This window comes from Lampetra planeri, chromosome 3, assembly GCF_965212315.1.
Source record: "Lampetra planeri chromosome 3, kcLamPlan1.2.h2, whole genome shotgun sequence".
Lineage (NCBI taxonomy): Eukaryota > Metazoa > Chordata > Hyperoartia > Petromyzontiformes > Petromyzontidae > Lampetra > Lampetra planeri.
Window position 1 is genome coordinate 2656765 of NC_136109.1, and position 25757 is coordinate 2682521.

A 25757-nucleotide genomic window follows, 5' to 3' on the forward strand; every position below is an offset into this window, starting at 1 on the left:
GTGTGTATGCACCAAAGATGACACACTCAAATGAGAGCAAATAAAAATTCTACTCTATGCTAAATTGTGCCATGGAATCTGCACCCCAATCGGACACGCTGTTCATACTTGGTGACTTTAATGTGTGAATTGGCAGCAAATTCTCAAAGTACAAACCATTTTTGGCACATTCGGTAAAGGAAACCACAATTCAAATGGAGAGCTACTGCTTAACTTTTGCGCACAACACAAACAGTTAATCACAAACAGATTCCTACCAACCGGATAAGCACTATTTTACATGGATGCACCCCAGATCCAAGCATTACCACCTTCTTGACAACACCATAACCCATCATGAGGACTTGAAAGACATCCTGAACACTAGAGCTGTGGGTGGACCTGAGTGTTCAACAGACCACTTCTTTATCAAAATTGTCTGCAACTTGCATATAACCTTTCCCAGAATGAAACAAGCTCCTTGTTTACCTAAGAATTTTGATGTACAAAAGCTCAAGGCTCCCAAAATACAAGCTCAGCTGGAAACATATAACACAAGCCTTTGGCACAGAAAACAAACCAAATCAACAACCGAAGCAACATCTACTTCTCAAAGAGAAAAAAAAAGCTATACACGGATCACCTTTCCAAGCAGATAGTTACCTCCAGGGCCAAACTAAATGCTAGCAAAGCAGATGTGCAATGAAAAATACGGGCCATTAAAGATCTATGGTGGAGCACCAAAGCAGATGAAATAGATGCACTCGCTGCACTGACTCACAAGGGATGTACGATGCTCTCAAAGAAATCGATGGTCAGAGAACAAAGATTACACTGGTCAACACACGTTTTCTGGCATAAGGTAGTCCAACGGTTTTAATGTAATTTTGGGGTGCTGATTCCAAATCTGGCATCAGTTTTTGTCTATCACATCAGGTTTTTGAGATATCAAATATTGCATTTTCAATAAAAACAGCAAATTTATGCTCATATACGAATAGCTAATCAGACATCCATACAAGAATAAGATAAGATACAATATACAATAATAATGAAACAAACATTTAATGAGCCGTAGCACAAAGTTGTGAGAGTGACTGCATATCAATGTGAGTGAATGCATATTACCATGTACGAATTGAATTGTGAAGATAAGAAAAATATGTACAAAAAGGTCATTCACAATAGTGATGTTACATCTGCATAAACGACCTCTTCTTTGACGATCTCCGATGTACAGCTTGTGGAATCTTCTTGGTTCTTTCGGTAAAGTCACGTAGAAGGGAAGTAATAAAATAATAAAAATAAAACATAATAAAATAATTCTCACGACATTTCGGCCACAACGCAAGCAGCCGTCCTCCATGGAAAATGTGAAAAGGGTCTCATTGCACCTTCAAGTTGTATATAAGGCATTCGGTTGCCTAAATAAGCGTCTTTAGTCCCAGCATTGGTATCAAAATGCCCCCCAAAGTAAAGGTCTACAGAACAGTGGTAATTCCTTCACTACTTTACTCTGTAGAAACATTGACACGAAACAGATGACGCCTGAAGAAACTGACGAGTTTACAGCTGAGACACTTGAGACAAATCATGGAGATCAAGTGGCAAGACCGAATTCCAAGCAACAAGGTGCTGGCTAGAGCTGGAATTCCCAGTGTAGAGGCAACAGTTACCTCCTGTCAGTTCAGACAGTCAGGGCATGTAACGAAAATTCCAAAACATTAACGTCCTAAAATCCTTTATGGTGAACTCAGAGGGCAAGCGTGGTGGCCAAAAACTGCGCTACAAAGACATACTTAAAAGACACCTCAAGACAGCCACATTGGACGAATTGTCAGCGAACCGTAAGCAGTGGAGAAGTGCTGTAGCCGACTTGGTCAAGAGAGTTGAAGAAAAAAGGGGGGAAAAAATATATCAGCATCAACACCAGCAATGGTACAACACAAATCCTATCCAGTAGGCGAGCAACTCTTGCCCACAGTGGGGCCGATGCTTCCACTCAAGGGCTGGGCTCTCATCCCACCGGCGTGCAGGGAAATGCTAGCTGTTCTCCGCAGTTATCATCGTTAGCGATGGACAGCCTAAGTGTAGGTGGGAGGATGCGTGAGATTTATTTTTTATCCCCAAGACTAATATTTCTGTTATCGTTGCCATCCCCTGGAGGAACAACAATGTTGAATTTACAATCTAAGGTTTGAGCCTTGTTAGGAATGAATGAGAGACTACTTGTAAATGCCAGGTTATGTAGGGTTGGGGCTGACTGGAAAGTGGCCAGGAGATAGAAACACAGTAATGCTTTCTTGAATCTCTCTATGCAGAGCTTGGGTGTCACCCCCTCCTATGTATGGTGGGTTTCGTACCACAAGAAGCCAAACACTCATTGAAATTATCCAAACATCCCTATTTAGCAGGACTCTCCTGAAAACTCCTGACTCAGTAAGGTGTTCCAAGGTAAAACAAATAAATTATTTTTCAGAGTGCAATTAACACTTTAAGGGACTGTCACACATGTTCGATTTCTATTATCAGTTAATCTATTAATGCCGTGTAGGCATGGACATTTTTTTGTCCACATTTCACCACGCAGGTTAGTGAGGGTTGGTGAAGGCCTTTATATTTTAATACCCCCCCCCCCCACCCCATATATACTAATATGCATGTTTTATTACATTTTTGAGCCATCATGTCGGCACACCATATTGTATGCAAAACCTATTTTGTTCCTATCCAACCTCTTTGGAAAGGCAAGGGACAGAAGTGTGCGCTTACCAGAGTGCATGAAATTGGGTACTGATAGCATATCACCTCAGCACACTGTCCGCTATTTTGTAGAAAATAAACATTTCAAAAGAACAACATGTTTACAAACTTAATTGATGGAGAATGCTTGTCCACAAGTCACTGTGACTTGAGAAAATGAAGGGGGCAGCCAATAAAACATGTACACATTACTTGAACATCAATTTAATCATGTCTAAACGCACATAGGCACGGTGCACCCTCATGCGCAATGTGAGTACCAGTGCTAAACTTAATTAGTAATGACAATATCATGCCTTCCCTGGAGATATTTTTTCCAATACATTTTTGTGGCACCAAAATAGGATGAAATGGCATGTGTGTCTGCTTATATCTTTTTCAGACGTATAATAATTACATTGGAAATAATAACTGAGCTCCATCAGCAAAGAATGAATTAACATATACATTTCCTCATTATACTTGTGATGTTAATTCATATAAATGTATATCGTTATGCAACATTTATTATTCCATTATGCGTTAACATCACTGTTATAATGAAATTATAATTGTAGACTATTTTTGTTGTGGTAACGGTTTATACATAGATGGTACTGTGATTGTTTTTTTTACGAGGAATGCTAATTCTGGCACCTGTGGTTTTGCAGTGAGAGATTCTCGGTGGTGGCTGGGGGGATCTTGAGGATCGATAATGTCCAGCAAGATGACGCAGGAGATTACACTTGCATCATCAAGGCCCAAAATGAAACTCAGCGGCTTTATGCCAAACTCACCGTCCTTGGTAAGGAAAACAGGCCTTGATATAAATGTGTTAAAGAAATATGGTGTCGTTTATTTTTCTGATGCCAATGCTTTAGTTACGTAAAAAAACTGAAATTAGTCTTGTGTTTATATTTATTTTTATTATAACAATACATAATCTGCATGTTGCCAATTATGGCTACCATTCCCACAATAGTTGCATTTCTCCCAAGGCCATCATATTGATGATGTTTATTTGATCAAAATTCATAATTTTAATTACACTGTTATTTGGAGTGCACATGCATACTTTGTCATGTACATAATATCTACAACTTTTTAATTGCGAATTTTCCCAGTAGACAAAACTGAAAACATAATTTGAGTTTCTATGTGTGTGTGCGGGGCATTGTAGTGGTTAGGGCATTTACAAATAAACTAGTTTGCACTGTCATTCTCTAAATAAAATCCATTGTACAACGACAATTACATGTGTAGTGGGTATAAATGGAGAGCGAGGCTTCTCTGGAGGCAACACGTTTATTATAACAATACTCGCTAACCTGGGGAGGTAGTCCCTCCAGGCTAACTAGCCCTGACACAACTGGAGGAGGCTGTCAAGCCCGGACCCCGACTCGAGTCCTGGTCTTGACTTCGGGGCTTCTTCTTCAGGAGGACGTCTTCAGATGAACAACAGCAGCCGGACACAATCAGGGTTCTGGCTTATATCCCCAGTCCCGGATCTTCCTCCGCTCCTAGGCACCGCCTCCCTTCTCGACCCTTTCAGAGGCCCCTGGAACCGGTCCCGGGGTCCCCCAGCCCCCCTCTTTGGGGGCCCCACCCCCGCTACCTCTGGCCACCAGCCCTCTGGGTTCATCCGGAGTGCCATGGCCCCCTGTCACCTCTGGGCCGCTCCAGGCGCTCTCGCCCCCTAGCCTCCAGGGGCTGACAACGCACACGGAGTGCAACGTCGCACAACTACCGTGCTGTTGTCGGTGGTGTGAGCAGCGTGTCTTCTGCTCCACACACAGGCCGGCCTTACGTGGCATGCGTAGTGGCATCCCCCGATGCCACTACACATGCCACAAACATTGTTAAGCACAGTACATGCGTGTCGCTTAACGAGCATTCTTTTGCTAAAACGAGCAATTTGAATTTAGATCAATTTGTTCGCAAAACAAGAAAAATGTTCACATAGCGAGCAGACACCACCGATCGATCAAATGCATTCGATAGCGGCAGTCGGCGCATGGAGGCCCGCAGATGTTTGATTACCAGCTGTGCTGCCTGCTCGCGTGTTTCACGTGGTGGCACTGTAATGGGTGAGTGGCGGCGCTAATTAATTGCAGACACTTGAGGACAGGCACCTGCAAGCACTGTGGTTCTTCATGTGTGGTAAGTGTTACATTTTATTACATTACTGTTAAATTATAATTAGTTTTTCTCACCTAAAAAAATGCGTTCAAGAGTAGAAAATGTTGGGTCTGAAAGGTGAAACGCTCGTTAAGCGAGACGCAGCTGTATATAGTGTAAACACGATAGCCCAGAGCTAGACAATTTTTTAATTACACCTATTACCATCGTAGTGCAGGCAGTGACACATCAACCTTTGCCGTGAAAGCATCTTGTGGACAAAGATCCCCTGTATAGCAATCTATTAACAGCCTGTTGAGGCAAGTGTTGTGAGCGGGCACCTATGGAGGCTAGCACGGAACACGAGGGGGGTGGGTGGCCAGCACCATGCCTGGCTGCATTTGTCTCCCTAGTGGCGATGCTTACACACCGCACCAGGTACTCATTTGAGGCTGAGTCGACTTAGGGGAGGCCCAGGACCGATTCAGATAATCGTCACTCGTGTTGGGCATGAGTGGTAATCAAACTCGGGTCGCCGGGTTCGTAGTGCAGCGTGGCACTACCACTCCCCACTTGAGGACAAACACACATGCTTTGGATCATGATCGGTAAGTACTATTCAGTGTTTATACTGCCATACTATTTATTGTCTAGAAATGTTTTTTGTATCGGGTTTTTACATGTTAATTTCAATAACTTTGTTTTTAGGTTATTTGACACACAGTACAGTACTTATTTCAATTGTCATGTCTATTTTTGGTGGCCCTGTACCTAACCCCATTATTTACAGGTCAGACTTAGGTGTTGAATATCGCAGTTTTGGCTTTCTCGGCACTTTCCAAAAGCATAACACCCACGATAATCAAGGGTCTCTATACATTTTACACGCACATCATTTATGCACGGACACAAATTATGGTCAATGGGTCTACTGTACAAATTTAAGATGGATATTTGCTTGTAATTGACTTATCAAGTCATCTAAGCCAGATGAGGGCTGAGACAACAGCCTAATTTATGCACAATGAGATTGAACAATTTTCTGAAAATCTGCCAAAAGGTGTATATTCTGGAAACATCTTTCCACTGAATTACGTATGTAGTTTGGATGCATATTTTAGGATATACGATAGAAGTCAAATTTTTTTTGTGACAATAGAGCATGTTCAATTTCGATTTAAAGCTTTCATGACTGCAGGGATTCATATTATTGGTTCTTTCGTTATAGTCACGTAGAAGGGATGATGATTGCTTGTGTTGCAATCGAAACGTCGTGAGAATGTTAATCTTTTATTTTATTATTTCCCTTCTACGTGACTTTACCGAAAGAACCAAGAATGGAACATGTGTTTACTGAATACTGTAAAAAAAGATTGCATTGTGTTGAAAAATTGGGAAGAACTTATGTACTTTTGCAATTTGTACTTATACTTTTTTACTTTGTATTGATGTATTTTAGTGACATGCTTACCTTTCGTACGCTTTGCACTCATCGTTTTTTGTGTTATTTATTTTTGTAACTATCTAACCCCCGCCCCTATTGGACATTGTGAAAAAGAGATGCATAGTTCATCAGATTCCTCCAGGATAAAGATTTAGATTTTGAATAAAATAAAAATTCAGATTCTGAGACATTAAACAAAGTTGTGTGTGATGAGCAATACATATAGATTATTTTCAGAGGTGACACGAGTTTTGGTGAAACCGTTAAAATGCAGCGACAGGCACTCCTTGACATACGCGATAGATGCGTTCCTGGAAAAGCGTGCGTATCTCAAAATCGCGGTAAGTAAAAAGCATCAGCGGGCATGGTACCTAAGTATGATGTATGTCTTATTCTAGGGGACATCCCCGTATAGATGCATATAAATTAGGATACATAAATCCTCTGACAAGCAAGGAGATGGCAACCTCGACACCCTTATGTAGGGAGTTACACGAATGTGTCTGATCTGCCATACCTTGACATCCCAACCCTCACAGGCGTGTACCATCAGCGTCCTCTATGCAGTACCATAGTTTCTATAAGTTTTTTCTTGCAGCAGTAATGAATTGCCACTTAGCAGAAATGCATTGTTTACCTAGGAATTCCTTGCCGAGTCTCAATACTTCTTTAGGAGGGTCCTGCAAAGTAATTGCAGTCAGGGCTGATGTTGGTATTTGTCATCCCAATTGCCTGATTCAAAGCGAATTTTTCATCATTGATATGTTCAACCAAGAACTGTTACATTTAACACAAGCTTTCAAATAAATATTATGATTTATAATTGATTTGGGGTCAGATCACGTGTGTCCCAAACAATCCTGTCTGTCCAACAAAATGTATGAATTCATATATTTCTCCAAAAAAAACACGTATCCAAACCTGATTTCTTAATTTCAGATTGTGATATATAAAACACAAAGAGATTTGCCACGTCTATATGCTATAGTCTTCTCGAATGGATAAACTGTCCATTCATACGCACACAAATGTTTCCTCATGGTTGTATATGTGTCTTCCACAGAACCCCCACGCATCCTGCATGGTCCTGAAAATAGAAATGCAAGTGTGAGTGATGATATCATTCTGGAGTGTCAAGCGGAGGGAAGACCCCGCCCAGTTATTAGCTGGTTCCAAAACGGGGATCTCATTATTCCAGATGACTTCATCCAGATTGTGGTGGGTCCTCATGTTTGTATATAATCATGAATGTTGTCCACTAAACATTGCTATCACACACATGTATTGTCATGTTTGTAGAATTTTGTTTGGACTTTTGTGACATCAATGCTTACCAAATCCTGTTTACCATGAAATTATAGTAATAGCTATTCACTTACAAAATCAGCAACAATGGTACTATAAGTTTACAAAATATATTTGAAGTGAATGATACGATCCTAGGCCCGTTCATCTTAAACATCTATTAAGAGTTGTAATTGTATGTTGTGGAAGTGTTTGCTGTATTTAATGTAGTTCAAATACATTTGGCTATTTAATCAAATGTACATGCCTATACAATGCGTGTAATTTATAAATATTGGAAATTGTGCTTCGGTCACCTATTATTGAAAACATTGCTTTGGAGAAAATAGTAGTGGAAATAGTTTACCTCAAATGATCAACACCTTCCATCAGATTGCAACACAAAAGTAATTGAAGATCGTAGATTAAACATTTGGAGCATGAAAGTGGAAAAAACGGTTCATTGTAAATCACAAATCGGAGCCCTTGGAACCATAATATCATAGTCAGTCATAAAACTAGAGGAGGATTTTTATGCAGATCTCAATAGCAAAAAAGGAATAAACCACATGCAAACAAATTATCTGAGGATGATGATATTCTAGATGTCACACTTGATGGATTAACCACTGCCCTTTGCAGCCATGAACAAAAGAGAAGCTCATTGACCAGATGTAATGATAATCGTGGACATCATCAAAGAAGCAGAACCAGTTGTTCAAACAAAATTAACAAAACATTGTATGAATTGTTTACACATGAATGAAATGTGTCATTTGTGAAATGTTGCCTCATTCATATACATTATATATTTTAAAAAATGGAAATAATATAGCTGGTCCACTCTGTATCTCCCCTCCTATGATCGTAATAAGGGGATAGGCAGGTTAAATAGACAATAATAAAGTTCGGAGATGATGAGTAGATACTCTGTATTATGTTCTGTCCTTGTGATAAGTGGGCGACTCCACAACAGATGGGCACCAGATGTTTGTGAAATGGCAACGCTTTATTTCAGTGTTCTTCTGAGGAGCACTTGCTTATCTGCGATAATGACCAGACGCCAATATCACCCTCAGCTCAGTCCTTCAGTCCCTCAGCACGAAGCCCACCCCTAAGCTCAATTATGGTAACACCCACTTATCATATTATACAATAGCATTATAATGAAATCATATTAATTATTTATAAATGAGGGAAATACTATTTTACTGGCAATAGACATAGAATTCAATCTCTGCCAAAACACTTATTCTGCTCACCACACGAGCTTAATGTTAAGTTCAAGCTGCAGAGTGGCCATTTTGCACATGTTTATGAGCATAAAGTAATTACACTAAATATAATCAACTGTCACAAAAAATACTTCTCTTTTCATCATCAAAACATTCTAATGATCTTCCAACTCCGTTTACATCTACTGATTCCAGTTTGATTGATGCAAATAAGCAAGTTATTAACACCCGTGAACATAATAATACAATTATCACCACGAGGGTGATGACATCTTATTATTAAATTTCCCGCACAAAAAACGGAAAACACAACTCAAAAGAAGTGAACGTCTCATACCTGCTATCATAACCAGACACTGCCTCATCACCCTCCTCGTCACGCAACTTCTACTCAGTGCCTGTTGATGGAATTGAGCACCAGTGTAAATTTTCTAGACCCAATTATATATTGAAATATTAAAATCAACTGTAATATCAAAGGCTTAATTGTGAATGCCTTCATCACCACCAAAAACTCAATCAAGTCAATTTAAATTACTGAGTCCTTATTCGAACAACATTCAAGTAATATGAATTAACATTTAATAACATTTTAATGGAGCTAAAGTAGTGTCTCACCAGCATGGAGTCCATCCCAAATCTGAATTGGGGTTGTGCCCCGTACTCTGAATCGTCTACACACTGATTGACATGGCCTACTGTGCAAGGGATGCTTGGGGTACTATATCTGATCAGCATTGCATATACTCTACTTATAATTTAAAAGCCCACCTGGCTCTCAGAAGCAATTACAGCAGCTACATTTTATACAAAACGGCTCCTTAGATTCCCATATGCTGAAACACATTGCGGAGTGCACAATTATGTGTGATTCATCATAGGTACGACCAGTTCGTTGCTGGATAATGGCCTGCTTACTCTGTTAGTTATGGAAGGGGGTTGTCTGACCATACTTGATCAAGTTGGCCAATGTGAGTTTGTGAAGTGAAGGAGCAGGAATGGTTCAGATATAACTTGGCAATAATGTGAGGCATGGTAAGGATTAAACTAAAGTGACAGGGTTTATCAGCACTAACCACCACCCACCCACTCCATGCAGATACATTTTTCACACTAATCATAAAAGACTGAATAATGGATTTTTTTGGCAAAATAACCATGAGCAAGCTGCATTTCGGAAAGGCTTTTGTAAAATGGACCACATACTATCATTCTGAACCTAGAGAACACGAATACAAATTACAGAATCAACCGCCATTGGCTATGTTCACCACTGATCATGTATGACTATGTTTCAATTATTGTAATGAAAGAGATGTGGTAGAACATGTATTAAGGATTCTGGGAAAGGGGATTAAAAACAATGGTGTTGCTGTTAATTGCGAGGCTTCATGGCAATGTACATATCCATGGTGGTACAATATGTGTATCTAACAGTATTATCCAAGACGGGTAGGTGAGTGAGTCATCAGCCTCATGGACGAGATGCCTACAGAGGACATTCCCACTGGGCGGAAGGGCCCAGTAAATTAATTAGAGACAAGGAGAGGATAAGAGACCGGATTCCGTGAGGAAAGAGAGGCTTGGACGGAGAGACATCAGTTTACAGGAGCCGCCAGGATTGGAGTGGAAGAGGTTATGCGGAAGATGAGGGACTAAATTATATTGGCCAGTTTGTGCCTTTATATACCTGAATATAGACTTGAATTCTATTTTCATTATTAATGGTATTTACTATGTAAATATAGTCATTTCACATTCCTAACCACCTTGTCTGTACCTATCATTAGAACAGTACAACGTTGCTTAGCCGACCCTCAGATACTCACCCTGGCCAATTTACCGCCCACATCAAATGCACTATGTTCTTGGTTTAACTGTCAGGTTTACATAGATATTCACAAATCGAATCTTTTTACATAAAGTAAATCCTCATGAAGCTGGAATTCAGGGTAAGCCAGGGAGTCTGTCTAAATAATAAAGAAACATTTCGCATGTACTGTATGGTACCCAAAAAACTCCAATCGGAACATTGTTCACATGCTCATTAAGCCGTGCACTGTAGGAGATGGTGTAAAACTCTTGATTATACTGGTAGGAACCTCCTGGTTACACCAGCCCACAGGGGATTATTGTGTCCGTCCGTCGTGCAGGGAGGGGCTGGGTGGGGAGGGAGGGGCTGGGTGAGGAGGGTGGGGCTGGGTGAGGAGGGGCTGGGTGGGGAGGGGCTGGGTGAGGAGGGTGGGGCTGGGTGGGGGGTTGGTGGGGAGGGGCTGGTCACCCCGTGGTGCCCTTATAAAACTCAACGTTTAACCTACTCATGCCGGCTTGTGCCCGCCCTCACAGTCGGGCATATTTGCGGAATACACCACGCCGCCGTTGACCCTGGCTATTGACCGGGCAACCCAACGTTCCTACCAGCTCCCTCCGCAGGAATGTGTTATTGTGTAGGGAATGTGGTGTGTGCTTATTCAGACTAGCAATTGTAATACTATTCCTGACCATTGCACAGTACTGTAATATAGTACTGTAAACACATTGACATGCATGTGTGTATAGTCCTGTGTATAGTCCTACCAATTTTAAAGCTATAGTCGAATGCTACACATCTTTTAGATGGATTTCAGTGATCCATTTGCTCATCCACACGTTTTAGTTCATGGACCATAATTTTGTACCACTATATGTGGAAAATATCAAATGATACCAGTGTGTGTGTGTATATATGGCAAATACAAATTATTTATGTCATGAGCTACATATTAACTATGCGTATTGAGTAATTAATTTTTTTGGCAAGTTTTGCTATCTCGGGTGGTATTTTCATGAGTAAAATATTTGGCCGGGACTCATGGACTTTAATAAGAGCTCTTTCTTAATTTAATTCTAATTTTGACAATTATTTAGCATTTACTTCATGAAAAAAAGAATGCCAGTGAGAAACAGCCTCTTGGATATAAGAATCGGCCTTCTACCTCTTGATTCATGGTCACATTGAGTAACTCTTAATAAACTGTACAGTGCACTGATGTTTTTAGCGTGTTATTAAGCAGCAGTAAATATTACATTTTAAATATTTTCTATTATCAACTTATAAAGTGTTAATTAAATGCATGAGGTGTTAATTATCTGCAAACTTAATTTAATATTAATACTTGTGTAGTGTCAGTGAGACAGAGGCAAGATTTGTAGGAAGCACCTTTATTTAACAACTTCCACGGTTTTGTCCTCACACTCTCCACAGTTGCTTAGCCTAGCCCAGGGGTCGGCAACCAATATAACAAGAAGAGCCATTTCTTTCCAATTCGGTACAAAATTCAGTATTTCAAGAGCCGCAATGCATCTGAGTACATACTGTACATACGTACATATTGTCAAGAAGCAGCCTGTAAAGAGCCGCATGCGGCTTCGGAGCCGTAGGTTGCCGACCCCTGGCCTAGCCTGTACACAACACTAACCATCAAACACTGCCGGCGCCGGCTGAGATAGCCAGAGACGACAGCAACGACAAGACCAGTCCACTCCCAGAACCGGCAGCCTCGAGCCTCCGTTCTTGGCTGCTTTTATGCTCCCAGCGCAGCCTGGCTCCACCCTGTCCGCGCCTCCCTTTTTGAACCCGCTAGCAGGTTCCAGGGGCCTCCAGATAGGGTCCTCCGTGACCCTTGCCCGAGTTCCTCTACTCTGCCAACACACCGGTGCTTACGCTCACCGGCGTGTGTACTGTCTGTCCACCACGATTACCACCGCTGTCCAACAGCCGCGCTATTACACTACACTTGTTCCATTTAATTTGTTACAGTATAATGGACTTCCCCGATAACCTTTCTGGTTATACTGGTAGGAACCACCTGGTTCCACTAGCCCACAGGGGATTATTGTGTCCGTCCGCCATGCATCCAAAAATGGGAGGGGTTGGGTGGAGAGGGGAGGGTGGGGAGGGGATAGGTGGGGAGGGGCTGGGTGGGGAGGGGAGGGTGTGGAGGGGCTGGGTGGGGAGGGTGGGGCTGGATGGGGAGTGGGAGGGGTGGGGCTGGGTGGGGAGGGGAGGGGCTGGTCACCCCGTAGTGCCCTTATAAAACTCAACGTTTAACCGACTCACGCCGGCTTGTGCCCGCCCTCACAGTCGGGCATATTTGCGGAATACACCACGCCGCCGTTGACCCTGGCCATTGATCAAGCAACCCAACGTTCCTACCAGCTCCCTCTGCAGGAATGTGTTGGGGAATGTATTTGTAACGGAGTACATTTCCTTACCTCTACATCACACCTATGATTAGTACGGTTGGTTACGTACGGTGGAAAAGAAGTCCTACATACATACATACAAGGATTTTCCCATGTGTAAAGCAGTTTGCACTTTATTTTGACTGGGAATATCTTTTTGCACAATGTAACTGTAAATTTCTATAGACGTTAACATATCCAACCTCTTTTCACAATAAGATTGGCAAAATAATAATTTGTCTCTGCTGTCTGGATTAATTGCCGTAACGTTTTTGTTGTAAAAAAATGTCATGCTAAAATAATACTCATAGCAAATGCATAATGCCTAAAGTCTCACGCTTTCTTACGAGAGGGCTTTAACCGCCACAATGTACTGTGATTGGCAGGATGGCAGTTTGCACGTCCTCGGTGTGATGGCCAGTGATGAGGGGGTGTATCAGTGTATGGCTGAGAGTGAAGTGGACGGTATGCAAGCTGCTGCACAGCTGGTGGTAATCAATCGCGGTGAGTTCTGCTTAATCTATACCCATAATTATAGCACATTGGGAATTTCACGCTTCATACAATGTTCTGCAGTTTGTTAATGTGTGTTGATCGCAGCAGAATTGTGAATTACAGGTAGACCTCGCTTCGTGCTCAAGATGCGTTCCTGGAGAATCAGTGCGAACAGGGGTCATTATATCATTGTGTATATGGAGATGCATTCCCGACAGCATTATTGTTTTTGTATTAGCAATATGAGGGCTTCATTGGGGTATCGGTAATAATGATAATAATACATTGAAGGCTACCACTTACGAGGATTTCTAAATTAAGCTCATTTCTGCTTGGCTGGCTAATACGACCTGGAGGTGAGGCAAATTGGCAAGAGGCAGAGGCCGTTGTAGAGGCTCTATCCCCAAGAGCTCCTAGTTCCCTCCTTTCAGACAATGAAGGGAGGGGGGCGGGGTAGCAGGTAAGGGGAGCCATATATGAATTGCTTCCCTGCCACATATTGCGCAGTTGGCATTCGCTTGGGCGAAGACGTCTCGCGACGAATGGGTAATCGATAAGGCAAGAGTTCATCGGTTATCCCCGCCCCCACAGTCTTCTGGGTGAAGTCTCAGCCACCACTGGAACTATAGCGTCCATTTCTATGGCCATTTGCAGAGTAAATTTGGTGTCAGTGGATCTCGAAGACATGCATTTGCATGTGCCAACTTACCAGCGGGACCATGGGTGCCCGAGGTTTAACGATCTGGGAGACCACTGGGAATTTCAAGTCTTACTGTTCGGCTTCCCCAAGGGCCTTCACAAAAGTGGTAATTGCCCACCTAATGGTCATAGGCAACCATGTATATCCTCACCGAGATGACCTACTGATTCTAGATTTGAAGCTTTCGTGACTGCAAGGATTCATATTCTTAGGTTTTTTTTCGGTAAAGTCACGTAGGTTAAACATCAAAATTAATGAAAATAAAATAAAATAAAACAAAAATCACGACGTTTCGGAGGCAACACAAGTCTCCGTCATCAGGTGGGACCGTCACAGCCGAATTAGCTGCATCAAGTGAGGCAATGATTCAAGATGTAATCCCTTATAAGCAAGTTGAAGGGGGGAGGAGAGGGGGGGGGAGCTCATCAGAATGTGGTCGCCAATGAATGGAATGTATCGGGAGGGAGGGGGGCGGGGCTCAAAGACAGCACGGAGTGCTAAGTACAACGCATCGGGAGGGGGAGGATGTCGTTCCTGACTTACAGTATCCTGGAGTCTACAAATTGAGTTGCATTTGTGGTGATTGCTACATTGGAGAAACGAAACGTCATGTTTCTGATCGTGTCCGCGAGCACAAGTCAGATCTGAAACACGGCAGAACTGATTCTTCTGCCGTTGCCGATCATTGCTACAACTCGGTGGGCTCTCATGAAATTGTCTTTTCCGAGACCAAGGTTCTCTGCAAACCTCCCGGCTACCATCAAAGGTTTGTACACGAAGCCATACAAATATACAAACACAGACATAATTTCAACCGTGATGATGGGTACAAACTTAGTAATCATAGGAAAGATGTTATCAACCACGCAAAAAAGACTTAATTACACTTTTTTGGACCATATTATCTGACAGGCACTATTTTACTTTACTTTACCGAGTGTTAACATCCCCAGTTATTTTTTAACAGTACTCTCTTCATTGTTCAGCCAGCATTGGTATAAACATGGGCATTTTCGTTCTTTTGTCTATCATGTGTATCAGGCCTCCCCTCCCCCTCTCTGTCCAATGTGTTGGCGTGTGCAGCAGCAACCGCGTCCAAGCCGTCGTCCATTTTTTTGGCCCCGCCCCCCTCCCCCTCCCGATGCGTTGTACTTAGCACTCCGTGCTGTCTTTGAGCCCCGCCCCCCTCCCTCCCGATACGTTCCATTCATTGGCGACCACATTCTGATGAGCTCCCCCCCCCCTCTCCTCCCCCCTTCAACTTGCTTATAAGGGATTACATCTTGAATCATTGCCTCACTTGATGCAGCTAATTCGGCTGTGACGGTCCCACCTGATGACCGAGACTTGTGTTGCCTCCGAAACGTCGTGATTTTTGTTTTATTTTATTTTCATTAATTTTGATGTTTTACCTACGTGACTTTACCGAAAAAAAAAACCTAAGAATATGGACCTACTGATTCGGACAGAATTGGAGAGTATGCTGGAGAAGTATCTCTCAGAGCTGGTGCCAGGACTCCCGGAGCATGGGTTTGTGTTAAATGACTGGAAGTGCAGCTTCATCCCATCACGGAGGCTGACATACCTGGGTGCCATACTTGGAACAACCGTGGGTAGGGTTCATGAGATAGGAAAAAAACTGGGCGTTTCTGAAGTGCTGCATCAGTGCTGGCTTTGGGGAAAGGAGGTCAAGTAAGGAGATCCCTTATAGTCCTGGACCATAAGGCTGCAATAGTTGAAATGGCGTATTGGGCAAGGTGACACATGCAGGGACTGCAGTGGTGCCTTTTAGACAACTGGGTGAAAATGTTTCGATGGGTTCCGTTGTTCATGTATATATATGTATTCACGTTATTTATAAAAAAAAAATGGGAGCATAATGTCATCATAACCTGACGACATGGTAGGTTGATTCATGTATATTGATGGATGAAAAGTGAACCACTCTCTGCCTAATTAGCATACCGGAAGTGCTGCAGATTCAATTAGCCTCTTTGTCTTAACCCTAAATCCGGCATACAGGCGACCCCCGCACCTACGACCTAATTGGCTCCTGGACGACAGTCACAAGTGGAGCCGTTGTAAGTCGAACCCTTATCTCCCATAGGCGCAATATAAGACATTGGGGTTCCATTCCTGGAAACCCATTACATACCATAAAAATACCAAAATTGACCACGGAAATAAATAAAAATAACCCTAACAAACATTTGTTATAACTTGAGCTTTACCAACATTTATTAAGTAAAAACAAACACATTTGAAAATCCTTAAGTACTATTCTGCATGTGCATCACATTGTTTCTTCTCAGACAGAGCGAAAGGTGAAACATTTTCAAAATTTGAAGAAAATCTGTAAACAAATGAAGAGAATTGTGACAGAGACGCTGCGTTCGCTCTAGGCCCAGCTGCAGACTGTCGGGCTATACTGTACATACACATACGGTGGAAGAGCAAATCAGCACCATCAGGCGACGAGTGTGCGCATGACATACGCACACTCGTCGCCTGATGGCGCTGCGTCGGTAGCAGTCGTTAGGGGGTCGTAGGTATGAGCTTTGGTCGTTACCGTGTGGGTCTTACTAAAAGAAAGGTTGTAGTCGAGCCGTCGTAAGTCGGGGGTCACCTGTGCTGGAGTCCAGCTATAATAGGTTTTACCATATACACAAGACCATGTTATTGTGAGTTTCTACAGATATTGAGTAGAGTGGTAATGCAGTGGTTGGCGCACTATGTTACAAACATGGCTTCCTGAGTTGAATTCCTAACTATGGCTAACATTAGTGACAATTATCTTAACTGGTCCTGAGCTTCCTCTAGGTTAACTCAGCCTAAAAATTAGTATCTGGTGTGGTATGTACACTTTAGAGATGGGAACACCACCCATTCGTGCGTCGTGTTGGCCGTCATAGGTGCTCGTGAGCAGCACTTGCCCGAACGATTTATAAAGGCTTTATGAGACATGTTGTCTTTTGTCTTTGTGTAAGTTTGTTTATGGTTAATGATATTATAATTTGTTGTTAAATTGTGCTTGACTTCTAAACATTAAATTGCATATTAAATTAATAATTCGTAAAAATCATGCCATCAGTCATATCAACATGATTAATGGCTGTATCTCACAAGTCATTAAAATATAGCACAGTTATATCAACAATGTTTTTTATTGTGCTGTTTTATGTGAACTGTCTTCTGTGCCCAGCCGTCCCTGGTATATTGGCTTCGTCAGCTCCACGTGGGATGACAGCTGTGCTGGTGTCTACAAGGTTCATCCGGCTGAGTTGGCGAGCCCCAGCTGAATCACGTGGGAGTGTTCTTCATTACTCCGTGTACTACATGCGTGTTGGCAGTGTCAGGTGGGGACAGGATATTACGCTACATGGAAACAAACCACTTAAAATATGTGCATGTATTATTGGCAAAAGCTGAATTAAAATGGCACTTTAATATTAAAGCGAAAACACTGATTCTCGTATGGAATTGTTTTTGTATGCCTCCCATAAATATCTCTATCCTTCTTGCAAGGTTCAGGAATTAAAAACACTTTAATCCCTTCTGCACTTACATTTATTGAGAGCTTCTTTATTCCTATTGAAATGATAATTAAGTTTAGGAATACATCACTAAATGGATTATGCATTGACTACAACAGTATTACCCATATTGCAATATCCCAGCAATATTTAATAAAAACAATTTAAAATGAGTTTACAAAGCAATTTATGTCTTGATCATTGAATGCTTTGTTACTCAACTGCTACTAATTGCTAACTATTCACATAGCAATTTAAGATTTAATAATCGAAAACATTTTAAAATGTGAATTTGTTTTAGGCTTCATGGTGTGAAATGTCCCCTGTAACTCACACCCACTTTCTGTCTGGTCTCTCTATTTATGTGCAATGAAGGAGGGCCATTGCCTGAACCATCACCGAAATATTTTTTTATTTTTAAGGCCACAGTGTTATTGATGAATGTGTTTTTGTTTTTTGTGCTGGTGCACCATTGCCAACACAGTATCATCAAATAATTTATGGTTAAAGAAGCACATTACAACTCTATTATTTCATTAAGCCGAGCTGAAATATATAGGAGACAATAATGTTAATTCTTATTCTTTGGGTCTTTCGGTAAAGCCACGTAGATAGAAAAATTATGATAAAAAATATAAATATCACGACGACGTTTCGATCGCAACACAAGCAATCGTCATCAGGTGAAAACAATATATAGCGGGAGAGCTGCTGAGGCAGGTTGTTATAAAGGTTTGAGATGGGTGTAGCCTAAGGGTCATAAGCGAAGTGGGCGGGGCTAAAGATGAAATTTGCATGTAGATGTAAGATTGGAGAGCTGGGCTACCTCCACTACGGCGACGCTGTGGAGGTGGCCATTGTATTGTAAGAGATTTGCATGTCAATGTAAGAAAAACGAACAACAATGTTTATGATTAGCCATAGTCCAGTTGTGGATGATGACCTTCCCAAGCCATCATCATCTCTCATGTTCCCTCAATGCAACAACGCACATAGCAGGGAAATTATAAAGTAATATAAATATAAAACAATAAAAATTCTCACGACGTTTCGACTGCAACACAAGCAATTGGATTTCACACCTGATGATGATTGCTGTGTTGCAGTCGAAACGTCGTGTTTTATATTTATATTATTGTATTATTTCCCTTCTACGTGACTTTACCGAAAGAATCAAGAATATGAATCCCTGCAGTGACGAAAGCTTTAAATCAAAATTGTACGCACATAGCATCTGCAAATGAGTTTCATTCATCAATCCATCTCCAGCAAATATACCTTCGGTTGCATGCCTTCCTTTGTTGTTTCCTCTACTATTCTCACTTCCTGGCCATCATCAATTCTCGTGATCTGTCCTGCCTAAGCTTACATTTGTTTGTTAATAGCCAACACTGCATTTAACGTTTGTTCTATAATCCATTGTTCCTTATTTTGAGAGGTAATATGGTAGCCACACTTAACAATGGGGGAAGTGTTAAACCTTTCAACAGATTATTCGATGTAAAATCTTAAGATAAACAATCATAATATTTGACAATATTGTTTTGCAGAGATATATTGTGCATGCAAGGATTTATGGTTTCAAACATATACGTAGTTATGGAGTTCATCACAAAGTAACCTTTCATTAAAGTATATAGCTTATATGGTAATGAAATGAGGACTGTGTCTGTTGCTGTAGTCTGTGGCAAACTACCATTGATGTTGCTGCCATGTACAGGCAAAACACTAAATGTGGACTTTACAAAGTAGAATGGGAAACAGCTGCTGGAGATATAATTTCCAAAAGCACACATTAAAAACTCTTGTTTTGAATCAAGAGTTGTTCACCACAAAGAATAAATATATCCACAAAGATGTATATAAATGTGCTATTCCTTACATTCTTCTAGTATAAAAAAGCGTTAAAATCAATGTCAATTATAAGTATATATAACCTCCACTTAGTCTAGTATGAATGTTACGTTATTACAGTAATTAAATCCACAGGAGTGAAATCACACTCGCAGAGCTGCATGGGGCTAGGAACACAGAAACCCGATGTCCTGCTTCAGGAATGGAGCGAATGACTTGCTCGGTTAATTTATAAAACAGTTGTGGATCTTGGTCCATACAGGCAGGTCATTTTGGAAGGTGTCCAGTTTATACAAATTATTGCATTTAATACTTTTTAAGTTCTGTGCAAAACTAGTTACTACTGGCCAAGACGAATTAGAGAATCTATCGAAATTTAAATAAATAAAAATAACTGTAACCGTTTGGATAGCTACCGCCTTAGTGTTGCTTGGAAGAGAATCAAATAATGCATGATTTAAATGCATGCCTATACAGGTCATCATGCTTCAATGGGGATTACCTTTGAACAGACAATAACAGGTACTGCTATTTTTGTACACAAAATCGACAGGAGGTACAATAACAATGGGTGTGCCTAATGAGCATGCATAATGTACGTTGATTACCATATAAATAACCCAAACCGGCAATGGATATCCATTGCCATTTAAATGCATTCATTAATCTCCATTTCGCTCAAGAAGGGCTCACAAGTGAAATCATCACATCTACCCCTCTATTTAAGGAACGAAACAGGAGCATTTCTCCATAAATCTGGCTGTCGCCTGATGAAGCTAGTTGTAATTACTGGCGAAATGTCGTATGCAGATTGTAAATATTGTGGCTTTGCTCTCCAACACACCGGTGTGCTGTACTAGTCACAAATTGGCCACGTTCTGTTTACGTAACAAACCTGACTAATTGTCTGTCGGGTGGTAGTGGGTTTTACGACGCATTTATACTTACGCAATCTAACCCCAAAAAAACCTGTTTTTGGATGATATTGGTCGCAAAAGCCTCCGCATTCAACTGATATCGTGCTGTGCGAGCTCATAAGAACATTTCTATCTAACTGCGTCTGTCTCGTTGCAGAGAACGCCGTGTTGATACTCTTCAAGTCAGTGAACTACAGTTGGTGGTCGGTGAGCTGAGACCTGAAACTGGCTACAGCTTCCAGGTAGTGGCAGTCAATCAGGCTGGTCCAGGCGAACGGTCTGCCCCACTTCGTATCACCACACAACCTGAAGGTATAGGCATCGCACCAGGGCGGTTGTCTGTAACACTCAGGATTGAATTGTTACTCTGTTATCTGGCACTTGACCATTTGGAATGCTCTATTAACAGGGGTCTGTCATAGACGGCAATACAAATATTCCTTCGTCTATCCAAAAAGATTCCGACAGCCATCTGGCATCTTGCCGTGCACTTATCAGAGATCTGTTGTTTACCCGAGTTTCAGGACACCGCCGAGTGGTGACACGAGCGGCAGTGCGTACATACAGTACTGTACTGCTGTATATTATACCAAGGCCGTAGCCATGGAGTCAACATTGGGGGGGGGACCAAATCTTCCAGGGTGTCTGGGGGTCCCAACCCAGAAAAAAATCTAAATTTGAAAACTCATTTCCTGCCTGAAATATGAAAAAATGCAATAACACATGGGATAGACTTTGTTTTTTTACAATAATGTCTAATAGTATATTCTATTCAATTCCTCCGATTTTTTCTTTTTTACCTTTTCTTGTTTCATTGTATGTAATGGCAGAGATTAGGGATTAATAAAGTACAACCCTAACCACAATCACATAAACAGAAATCTATGCATTGATTTATATGAAGACAAGTCCAGATATTGTGGCCAAGGTTTAGCAAACTGTAGTTTTTATTTACATAGCATAGCAATTATTTTTTTCATAGCAAAATATTGGGGGGGACATTTTGAGAATATTTGAATATGGGGGGGGGAGATGTGTCCCCCCAATATATATTATAATTACGGCCTTGTATTATACTCTACATGGTCCCACTGGTTCTCTATAATAAATTTAGAATGCTCTACAACTGGCTGGTGAGTATCTCTATAAAATATTGTATTTTAATATCACAGTTAAAATGTAGGCTTAGTGTCTTTCTTGAAAAGTATTGCGTACTTGGAAAATTAAGTTTATAACTCTCAGATAACCGGCGTATTTAATTAATCAGCACCCTCCATTCCCCATAGAAGCCGGATAACAGAGCTTTTGCTGTCGTATGCATTACACTACAATACAGATGCGGTTTAATTCTCGACAAAACCTAACAAGTATAATTTCACAACTAAAAAAACATTAAAACATTTCCAAAAATATACGCGTTTGATTGAAACATGAGAATGTTCAATCTCTGTGTTACTCTCGTTTTTTCTTTTGAGTAGAAGGGACTTTATATGGAGAGCAGTCAATGGTGCAGATAAAATAGGATATCTCATGGGTTCTGTATAAGTAGTCCATATAAATGACGTGGCATGAGCCATGCTACCATTAAATAAATTATACTAAGCCCAGCTGAAGAGACCGTTTAATAATGATAGTATCCCTCGTTGTCACACTTCTGCCATAAATGATGTTTTTTATACAGGAGACCCTTGAACATTGTTGGGATTACGTTCTTAGAAAGTGCCGCGAAAGCCAACGGCGATGTTCAATACTTAAGCCTGTTACTGCCTTGCCCAAGATTGCATGAAATGCTGAAAAAGTAGCAGAGATCGATGTACTTATGCAATTTGGGGACTTCTATACAGTAAAACCTCGTTATTTCGGTATTTAATCATTCGTTATTGGGGATAATACGACACGGCTGCGCTTTCGGCATATAGTGTATATTAGTAATTCACCACGAGCCAAATTACCGTACCGAATGGTCCAATTTTGGCAAACCCGTGGAGTGACGCCGTGTGCCACGACCAAAACGATGACTCAGTTTAGTGGCGGCGAGCATGGTGAGCGTTCGCGCAGAGCTGGTAAGTAAAATGTAAAGTTTAATACTCTTTGGTTCTTTCGGTAAAGTCACATAGGTATAAAATGAATAAAATTGCCGTGGTAAGAGGTTATACAACTCTTTTCTCCCACTTCAGCAAAAAAAAAATTCTTGCTGTGGCTTTCCCACCTGATGACGATTGCTTGTGTTGCGCCCGAAACGTCGTGATTTATTTTATTTTATACCTGCGTGACTTTATCGAAAGAACCAAAGAGTATGGATCCCTGCAGTCACGAAAACTTCAAATCTAGATTGTAAAGTTTAAGTTAGTGTTATTTGGCGTCTACGTTATAATTTAGTGATAAAGTGAACATACAGTATAGTAAGTGTGCATTAAGCCTCCCTCCACAACCTCTGTCACCTACCACATGGAACCTACCACATCCTCCTTCGCCTGTAGTGCTGGTTACTGATGGTAAGTGTTAACTTTTTTCGGAAAATAATTTTTGGATGACAAATTTAGATTTTTGTTGTTGTATTGGAACAGAAGGCACGGGGGAGTACCATTGTACGTCATTCAGAATATTGGATAATTCGGCAAGGCCAGAGCCCCATATGTGTCGAATTAACAAGGGTTTACTGTACTTTATTTATTTATTTCGTGACTTGTTAAGCTTTATATTTTGCTCTCCTATTGTTTTTTTTTTACTTTCTGACCCGCCACTACCGGACATCTGTGAAAGAGCTTCAAAGCTCATCGGATTCTTCCATTCAAAATACATATTTTGATTCTTAATTGCTAAATTGCATTACAGGCAGACCTCGCGTAGCGCTCAAGATGCGTTCCCGGAGAAGTGAGCGCAAATCGAATCGGCGCTAAAAAGGCCATTGTGTATGTGGGGGGGATGCTTTCCTGACAGCGTTATTTCTTCCGTATGAGTAATATATGAGGGCGTCATTGGGGGTATCAGTAAGAGCGCTAATAATAGACATGGTACATTTTTTATAAATACGACGTTTTTTTTAATGATAATAACATCAGCATCATCCACCTGATGCTCACGTCCTACAACATCCTGATACTCGCCCACCTGGAACCCTCACTTGCATTTTAACATCCAAAGTGATACTTTTCCTTGACAGTTTAGTCACATTTCCAGCACTAAAACTCGCAGGCTTTTTTTTCCAGACATGGGTCTAAAAAATTCACAAAAACCCACCAATAAGCAGAGAGACCATCGTTTGGTTAATAGGCAAGACCCTGCTGATGAGTCTCATAGAAGTGGAAACAGGTCCAGGGTACTCTTTCACTTAACAGTAATGATCTTTATGTTTTGACAGTGAAACACCCTTCCACTTTTATTGCTTATGTTACAAGGAAAATCGCAAAGTGATTACAAAAAAAGCTTAACTGCCATTCCGTCTTCAGCAGGACTGATTTCTGAAGCATTGCTACAAACTCGGGTTGTGGTTCTAATTAAAACACCTGAGCACTTCCATTGGCTAATCATTATTTATTTTTACATCCACATTTTATGATTAAATGTAAGGAAATCGAATTTAACCTTATGAAGTAAAATGATTGTCTTAATATTGTTGTATAGTATTAACATGTCAGTTTGAAAACACAGCTGAGAATAATTAGCACTCAAAATGAAATTGAACTCTTAGGATTTTTTATTTTAGGTGGGTGGCATGATACAAAACTTTTCATAAGATTAGTACAGTTGTTGTGATCGATTTGAATTTTCTGTAGCCCATTCCCTAAAACAAATGTTTGGCAGACCTGCTGATGGAACAGTAAAAGGCAGTTTGAGAATGGGTGATGGTGCCCTCTAAGTGACTGAAAACACCGTACAGATAAAGGAGTTACAGCTCTGTAGGGTTGAACTGAATTACATTTCGTTTGGAGTACCATTTCTTAATATTGCAATGTAACGCTTTTAGACGGTAATAGAGGCAAAGAAAATATATAATAACTCAACTCCTACATGACTTTACTGAAAGAACCAAATAATATAAATTCCTGCAGTCACTAAAGTTTTGAGTCAAAATTCAATAGTGCCTGTTGGATGTCTCTTTTGCAATGAAAGTGCACAAAACAAGATAATTTATAGACCTACTAGCTTTACGACCTGGCTTTGCCCGAGACTTGGATTCTTGTCTTGGATTAATACAGGGCCTACACGGAGGGTGGGGGGGGATGCGTGACGTCAGTAGGCACACTGCGTGACGCTGCCGCATGCGGGTGACATCACAGATGTGACGTCACCGCTCACTTGCCGTGCAAAATATATCCATTATTGCGCCCCCCCCCCCCCCCCAAAATACAAAAGTAAATTTTAATACGTTTTGCATTGTGTACAGTCTGGAAGCTACCCACATGCATGTTGGGAAGTATGCTAAACATTTCGAACAGACACACATATTCACAAATTTCCCTTTTATATAGATAGACCCATTAAGTTATAAAGTAAACTTGAATAGAAATGTCTGCATTATATTACTTCTCAAGTTGTACTGAAAACTTGCTGATTATTTAATTGTTTGTGTTTGTCCAGTACAAGTTCCAGGACCGGTTCTAAACCTGCACGTCGTAGCCATCTCGACCACCTCAGTGAGCCTCCAGTGGGACCCTCCTGCAAATGTATTCAGCCCCATCATGCATTACAAACTCTACTACATGCAGCTGGATGGGGAGGCTACCACTGAACACGTGAGTGTCATGTCCTAAATTTTCCATTACACATGTGACTCTTAGGTATACGTTCACACCTCTGTTACATGTACGCAACGTGGCTCATCATGACACCTATACCAAATGTTTACGATATTCTATCACCAACCTTTTGTTTCCCACATACCACAAGGGGGCTTCCTCAGTGACACTTGTCACCTATATTTTGAACGAGAGGACATATATGATGAAACAGATTCCCTTTATTTAAAAAACAACTATTTTGGAATTCTCTACTCCTCTCCCAGGAATCTTTCTCATTGAGCACAACATACTCTTTAGAAGTTTATTGAAATGTGATCGACTGCTCTTTTTATACTAACATTCAAACTTTGTGAGATATTTTTATTGTTCGAGGTAGTTGACATGTCTCTGGTATATTACGTGTTATTTTTAGTCATTGTTTCGTTTTAACCATTTAATATATTAGAATAGATCATTAAAACTTTTCAAAATAGCAAGTAGTGCAAATGTA

General features: G+C 41.0%; 1 protein-coding gene across 4 annotated transcripts in view; it reads left to right on the forward strand.

Moving 5' to 3' along the window:
- LOC144736356 (neogenin-like) overlaps nucleotides 1–25757 on the forward strand; it is a 224647-nt gene that overhangs the window by 81225 nt on the left and 117665 nt on the right. For all 4 annotated transcript variants that reach the window (XM_078619017.1, XM_078619020.1, XM_078619018.1 and 1 more), the window contains exons 5-10: nucleotides 3393–3526; nucleotides 7347–7501; nucleotides 13413–13530; nucleotides 17424–17577; nucleotides 20683–20837; nucleotides 25107–25261. In XM_078619017.1, the coding sequence (XP_078475143.1) occupies nucleotides 3393–3526; nucleotides 7347–7501; nucleotides 13413–13530; nucleotides 17424–17577; nucleotides 20683–20837; nucleotides 25107–25261 (871 nt within the window). The remainder of the gene's footprint in view (nucleotides 1–3392; nucleotides 3527–7346; nucleotides 7502–13412; nucleotides 13531–17423; nucleotides 17578–20682; nucleotides 20838–25106; nucleotides 25262–25757) is intronic.